Source organism: Apis dorsata, unplaced genomic scaffold (genome assembly GCF_000469605.1).
Source record: "Apis dorsata unplaced genomic scaffold, Apis dorsata 1.3 scaffold_331, whole genome shotgun sequence".
Classification (NCBI taxonomy): domain Eukaryota; kingdom Metazoa; phylum Arthropoda; class Insecta; order Hymenoptera; family Apidae; genus Apis; species Apis dorsata.
The window spans coordinates 417,393-424,047 of record NW_006263599.1 but is presented as its reverse complement, the minus strand read 5'-3'; the positions used below and the strand labels follow the sequence as shown (position 1 = coordinate 424,047).

The following is a 6,655-nucleotide window of genomic DNA, read 5'->3' as shown; positions in this document are numbered from 1 at the left end:
ATTTAAAAAAAAAAAATTGCAAGGAATTGAAAAAGAAATAAAAAAAAAAAAAAAAAGTTTCTTTCACCCTTCGAATCAGCGATTCCCTTTAATGAAACGAACGAGGCCCCGTTAGATCGTTGCTCTTATTATCCCGTTAACGAGAGGAACTGTCTCGGGACTGGACGCGTATTCCTCGAAACAGTCGGTCGAAGACGGTGAAAGGTCTGAAAAGAAGGAAAAAGTTCAGAGGAAAATGATACTATAATATGCACACTTTCTACGGGAGACAAAGCTGAACGTGTCGTTCGCGGCCTAGTGCTTTCGACAAGATCGCACTTCGAGTTACTCGAGTGGATTTCTCGTGGCGCGCTATCGATCGAAACTATTAATTATCTTGGTCAGTGTTCCAGCTGATTCCACGCGATTCAATACACGCTCGATGGTCACTTATCTGTATGAACGACGATGATAACACCGGACTGACAGCCTCACTTAGTTTCACTCAAATTGCTTCTCGCGTCGTTGAATTGTTGCATATAGAAATTTCCTATTGTTTCTGTCCCGTCTACCGGACAAAATTTCAATGCAGCTCGAATCGCGAATACAAGCGTGAAACGCGTGAATCGCGCACACGTTCCAACGAGCACGAACGAGGATAATAAAAGCTGTGTATTAAATACTCGAAAGTCGAATATTAAAACGGGGCAACGCACGAGATCCTGAGGGAATGATCTATGAAAATTGCGAAGATTAAAAAATCTGTCTGAATTTTAAATGTATAATAGTTGTAATTGATTCTCCTACCGAAAAACGTTGCGAGCCGATGGTCAATGAAACATTTTTTTGAATCCATCTCGTGATAAAAGAAGGAAGGTATGGGAGAGGAGGAGGGAGGAAAGAGATAGTGGTAATTTCATACGCGTCACGTCCACGGTTGGTCAAACCACTCGATACCAAGCCTCGAGAATGTCAACTGTTCGAGTACCGTTTCCCTTCCCGATCGCCTGTGGATCTTCTCGATTTTTTGCCACTCCTCTCGACCCTTCCATGGTTATCGACAACGCGACGTTTCTTGCATGCCGGCAAAGCGATCCGAGCAAATGCTCGATCGATCTAAGGAACGTCTAAGGAAACAATTACACAGGATTCTACTCAGGATCGATCGTCGCCATTGAAACGAACATGAAAAAGAGAGAGAGAGAGAGAGAGAGATTAATGAGAGAGGATCGTGGAACAAAAATAAGCGAATAATAATAATATGGAGCGAACTCATGAGAGGAGTACCGTTGGAAAAATTATTTCATCTTCGTTGAATCGTCGACGTCTTTCTCACGCGACAGACAAAAGGCTCACCGCGCTTTAATCCCGATATAATTATCTATTTTCTTGTATAGAATAATCACCGCCTCTTCTTCGTATCCACGATAAAACAGTTTATTCACGGATCCTATTGTCCGTAGGCGTCTCGGCCATCCAAAACGATCCAACGTCTTCTCGTTCCTCCCAAGAAGACATGATTCTGAGCGCCAGCGCGTACACGGGTCCTGAAAGAACATCGAACGCGTTCCATCGAGATAAATCGCCAACTTTCCAAAGAACTGCTCCTGCGTTTCAACTGGAGAGCTCGAAAAGCGTAAATGATTACGACAAAGAGGAGGTGAGATTCGAGGTACGAAACACCAGGCACGAGGATGAATCCATCGACGAGTTAACATCGTCGAAGCACGTGGATCACATCGATGGAAACAACATCGAAGTTAAGCCTGGCGAGTATTACCAGTAAGTCGGTCAAACTTTCTTTCTGCAAAATAGAAAGAGAATAGGTTATTTCGTAGAAGATGAAGTAAACGATAGAGAAACGTTTTCCAACGATTTCGACAGTATATCTCCAACAACGAGCGAGTCCATGTCGGGGGAAGGACAAGGGGCTCCGCAGGAAGCAAAACTCTTGTCGGAGCCCCATCAACTGGCTGGAGTGTCGAACCAACAGGCACAGTATTTGCAAGCGATAGATCAACAAAGGCGAGCTCGCCAAGAGATCCCGAGGATCTATAGCGAGCACGCCCCGCCGCCCATTCTCCAGACTGCATCCCCAGGTCGACAAGCAAATCCTGACATACAGGACATAATCACGGGTATTGTCAAATTGTTGAATGGAAACGTGAATGTTGCTGCCAATACGGTGAGGCCGTTGAGGCCGATTCAAGCCACTAGGTGCGACGATTTCCGAATTTTTATCCAATACTGTGTGTGCATCGTTCTTTCATCGTTCACCAATTCGTTTGATCGAATTTTTCTAGGATCAACAACAGGGGTCCACCGAGGATCTCCGACGTTCCACCTTTGCCACCCGATTTCGACACTCCTGGGATGAATCCACCCCCTCCGCCGGATCATCCCTATCCTTTCGAAAAACCACCGGCACCCGACAGACCGTTGATCAATCAACTACCACCCGAAAGACCGATCAGACCTTTCGTGAACGGGGTTCCATTGCCGGAGCAAATTGTCCCTCAAGGAAATCGTCCGTGGACTTGGAATCGGCCTGGTGAGTATTTATTAAATATCATCTCTCTCTAATTTTTCGGATATCGCTTTATTCTATTGCTATTTTAAACTCTTAGGTGGAAACAGACGACCGATTCCTCCGTACAAACCACTGCCACCGGCAACGGATTCCGTCCTCAATCGGGAGAAGGAGCAGAGCGACAAGAATAAACACAAAATCGATTCGAAACCTGAAGCATCGACGGAGGAAGCTACCACGAAGAAGGAGGAAAATGATCAGAGCGAGGCTACCACGCACGATAATACGGAAAATGTGACCAAAAGGTACGAGGAGAACAATAGTCAAAAGGTTAAAACCGATTCGAACACCACGGAAAAACCAACGAGCGAGAACCTGACCAAGAGTCCCGAATCCGAACATCCTGGTAAAAAAGAGAATAAGCATCAAGCTCCTTCCAAAGAGAATGCATCGACATCCGTGATGGAATCGTCTGGTGACAAGAGCAAGACGAATTTCACGAAGCAGGAAGACTCTCCGAAATCTGTAATTCCGTTGGAAATCCCTACGATCAAACCTACGAAAACCTCGAAAATCGGCAACTCTCAAGGATCGAGCGCGAGCAACGAAAAGGTTAACAAAGCGAGTATATCGAAGACATCGACGAAATCTTATTCCACGTCAACGTTGAGTATCGAAACCAGTTCGTCGATTCAGATAATCGAATCGACGACGACGAAATCGACTATCCCTATCCAATCGACCGTCCCTCAATCGACGAACGACGATGACTCGAGTAATATTACATCGCAGAGCACGATTGCCCTGCAACCGAGCAAATCGGCCGAGTTGGAAAGCACGAGTATGGTGTCGAGCTCGATTCCAACCCCAACGGAGAATTTACCTTCCCTGTCTTTCGCAAAGACATCGTCGACCGTGGAGAAAAGTATAGCTCATACCCCTGCGACCAACGCGTTCTCGAAGAATTCAGGTAGGAAATCCGCTCGGGTGCACGTGAAATTTTTTTCATTCTGTAAGATAATATTACATTCAATCTATAATGAATTCCTCACGCAGCTTCGAACGAGTATGCTTAATTAATCACCTTTGTGGAGACCGGCAATCTGTCATGCACAATTAATTCCCTTTGTAGCCCCTACCGATCGCTATGCTTACCGACCCCGGCCTGGAATCGTCCTTGACGATACGTTGGATTACACGGGGACTCAAGGCTTGGCTACTCAACGACCTTACGCGCCACCAAGACATCCACCTCTCGGTGATATTTTTGATGTCACGGTCTCGGCTGTTCAAGGCCCTGGCGGTGGAAGTTCAGGTAAACACTTTCGAGAAGCACTTTGATCAATTAAAAAGTAAAGAAAACTTTTACTTTTACCACGATCTCGTTTTCTTCGTTTTCTTCCGTCTTCGATCAGAAGGTGTTAGAGTGCCGGTACATGGAGGAAATTCGGACGTGATCTTGACTTCTGCCGTGGAGGGCCAAGGATTCGTCAGTATCGATGGGAAAAGGACGTATTTGAATTTATTCGAGAATTCGGATAGAACTTCAACGCACGTGCAACCGCAGCCTCAACCAACTAGAACGCAACCACCAGCCATTGTTGGTACAGGGTCGGTAATACTGGTGACATCGTGATATTTCTAATTTTTAATTTATTACTTACCGAGTTTATTCTCCGACAGGTTCGCGGTTGCACAGCCAGATCCACCGACGGCGACTCCTCGACCCAGCGGACCTATTCGAAGGCCAACGTTTCACAGAAGACCGACTCAACCTCCAGTCAGAATCGACACGTGCATCGTGGGCGACACGAGCACTTGCGATATCAGCCAACACGAGGCTTGTGCCACCGTTCAAGGGGTGTCTGCGTGTCACTGTAAGCCAGGATATGCCAGATTGCAGCATTCTCTGCCGTGCAAAAGTTCGTAAATATCCTCGAAAAACTCTAATCGCTTGATTTCGATCAGACTGAAACCGAATCATCAATTTTAGAAATTATTAGCATCGTGGTGTCGATCAGAGTGGATAAAATTTACGATAAAAAAGTCGTGTGGGATCGAGGATTCACCGATCGAGATTCCGAACCCTATCAAACGTTGGCCTACGAGGCAAATCGAGCTGTGAGCGAATTTAATCTTAAATCTGCCGAACAATATAATATTAAACGATTAACTTTTTTCTGTTTTTTTATGTATATATATAGATCGAATCTGCTATGTCGATGACACCATTTTCAGACGAGTATATGGGTTCTTTTATAAATGGAGTGTATCAAGGGGATGTGAGCCAAGGACAAGGAGGTGTATTTGTGAATGCTACCTTGAAACTCATTTACGAGCCAAGAACAATTAGACCAAGCTTGGCAGGGGAGTTGCAGAGACATCTGCTCGGTGTTATTCACAGACGAAGTAATAATATAGGGAATAGCGCCCTTTACGTGGATAGCCCCCCTGGATCTATTTCGAACTTGCAAGGTCAATATAAAAGAATATAATACATTCTATTCTTGTATTAAATTTACCGAACGATTGGCCGAGAGAATTTAATTTCTCTTTTTTCTTTTTTTATAGATTTGGACGAGTGTGCTTCGTCCGAACTGAACGATTGCCATTCTTCGGCAGTATGCACGAATAATTGGGGTGGGTTTACTTGCACTTGCAATCCTGGTTTGAAAGATCCTCATAAAGATGATGTTAATGAATCTGGTAGGACTTGCATTTCGTGCCCCTCCACTTATTGTAACAATCGAGGATCATGCTCTTATCAGGGCGATCACATGCAATGCACGTAAGTGAATTATTAACATACGACGAGATAAAAAGAATCTGATTCGATCTTTTCGAATTTTAATATTCTCTCTCTTAATATTTATTAAAAAGGTGCACCGGTAATTATTACGGTGCTCAATGCGAAGTCGATGGGGAAGTTATGGGGGTGGCGATAGGAGCGTCCGTAGCTGCTTTAATTATTATAGTTTTGACGCTAGTATGTCTGGTAATGTGGAGGTAAGTATTATATCTTTTCATCAAGATATTTTTATATCCTCCACTTGGGGGTTAAGAACAATTTTTTTTTCTTTTCATCACAGTCGAAGATGGTCGCGTGAACAAAAAACGATTGGTTCCCCGGTATATGGATACATTCAGGGTGGTATACCTGGCACGCTCCCAGGAACTTTGGCAAGGGTAGGTTCTGTAGGTACTCTTGCTTCTGTGAAACAAGGACCACCGACCAATTTGCCACCCTACATGTGGGCACATTTCGGTGATCACATGGCAACTGCTAATGTATACGCTGTAAGCAATAATTTTTTTATTTATATTTAACGTTTCATCTCTGATAAAAAAGATGTATCAAAACCTCGTACGTACTTTAGACGGAACCTATGGGTCCAACACGGCCAAGTTCCGCTGTGTTCGGGTATCCACCCATCAATATTCACGGAACACTGCCACCACCAGTGCCACTGCCGAGGCTTCAAGCTCCGACAAGGCCACGACAGAGACACCAACCAGATCCGGACAGCTCGGATTCTGAACCGCAGGACAAGGACAGGGCTGATCTGATCCCCCAGAATAGTGGTTTTCATGTTCCTAGACCAAAGTCTAGATCATCCCTGGCAGTGAGTATTCGCTTTTCCGATATGTCACTCTCCACGCTTGGATACTCAATGACGCTTCTATTTCAGAATCAAAGCGGAATATACAATGACGTGGAATACGACCAAGGTGATGTTCACCATTTATCGAAAAACAATATTCCGATGTCTACTTACAGGCCGTACTATCGAACGTGAGAGCCGGGAGACACCTAGTTATATTTTTTATAAAGACGTACTGTGAAAGAAGGAAGGATACAGATTGTGTCTGGATAAACGATCTAGATACATTTAGATAGATATGATTCTAATCGAAACTCTAGTTTATATAAGTTTGTTTAAATAGTAAATGTATGTCGTTGAAGAATAGAAGGAAAGAAGAGAAACGGAAAAATTAAATTAAAATGCACCTATGTACGTTCATACCAATGTTCGCATTTTGTTTTTAAGTTCAATATTACTTAACTCCTAGTTACTTATTTGTTATTCTATAAATATTTATTGCCCTAGTATTATCTTCGAAATAATCTAATATCTTGCAAAAGTT

At 43.9% G+C, this 6,655-nt stretch overlaps 2 protein-coding genes across 3 annotated transcripts in view; one reads left to right on the top strand and one right to left on the bottom strand.

Annotated features, from left to right (window-relative positions):
• Positions 1 to 1,414, bottom strand: part of LOC102680298 (cyclin-dependent kinase 4-like) — a 21,061-nt gene extending 19,647 nt beyond the window's left edge. Inside the window, exon 1 of the mRNA XM_031511596.1 lies at positions 1,406 to 1,414. The gene's annotated coding sequence lies outside the window, so the exon portion shown is untranslated. The remainder of the gene's footprint in view (positions 1 to 1,405) is intronic.
• LOC102680174 overlaps positions 1 to 6,655 on the top strand; it is an 11,619-nt gene extending 4,964 nt beyond the window's left edge. The window contains exons 2-15 of one of the 2 annotated variants that reach the window (XM_031511589.1): positions 1,443 to 1,761; positions 1,864 to 2,196; positions 2,283 to 2,530; positions 2,607 to 3,479; positions 3,642 to 3,824; positions 3,928 to 4,120; positions 4,193 to 4,431; positions 4,503 to 4,630; positions 4,714 to 4,984; positions 5,081 to 5,297; positions 5,390 to 5,515; positions 5,599 to 5,806; positions 5,887 to 6,132; positions 6,199 to 6,655. In XM_031511589.1, the coding sequence (XP_031367449.1) occupies positions 1,443 to 1,761; positions 1,864 to 2,196; positions 2,283 to 2,530; positions 2,607 to 3,479; positions 3,642 to 3,824; positions 3,928 to 4,120; positions 4,193 to 4,431; positions 4,503 to 4,630; positions 4,714 to 4,984; positions 5,081 to 5,297; positions 5,390 to 5,515; positions 5,599 to 5,806; positions 5,887 to 6,132; positions 6,199 to 6,306 (3,692 nt within the window). In that variant the 3' untranslated portion in view covers positions 6,307 to 6,655. Of the gene's footprint in view, positions 1 to 1,442; positions 1,762 to 1,863; positions 2,197 to 2,282; positions 2,531 to 2,606; positions 3,480 to 3,641; positions 3,825 to 3,924; positions 4,121 to 4,192; positions 4,432 to 4,502; positions 4,631 to 4,713; positions 4,985 to 5,080; positions 5,298 to 5,389; positions 5,516 to 5,598; positions 5,807 to 5,886; positions 6,133 to 6,198 lie in introns of both variants that reach the window. The other variant, XM_006617926.2, reaches the window with a different exon arrangement.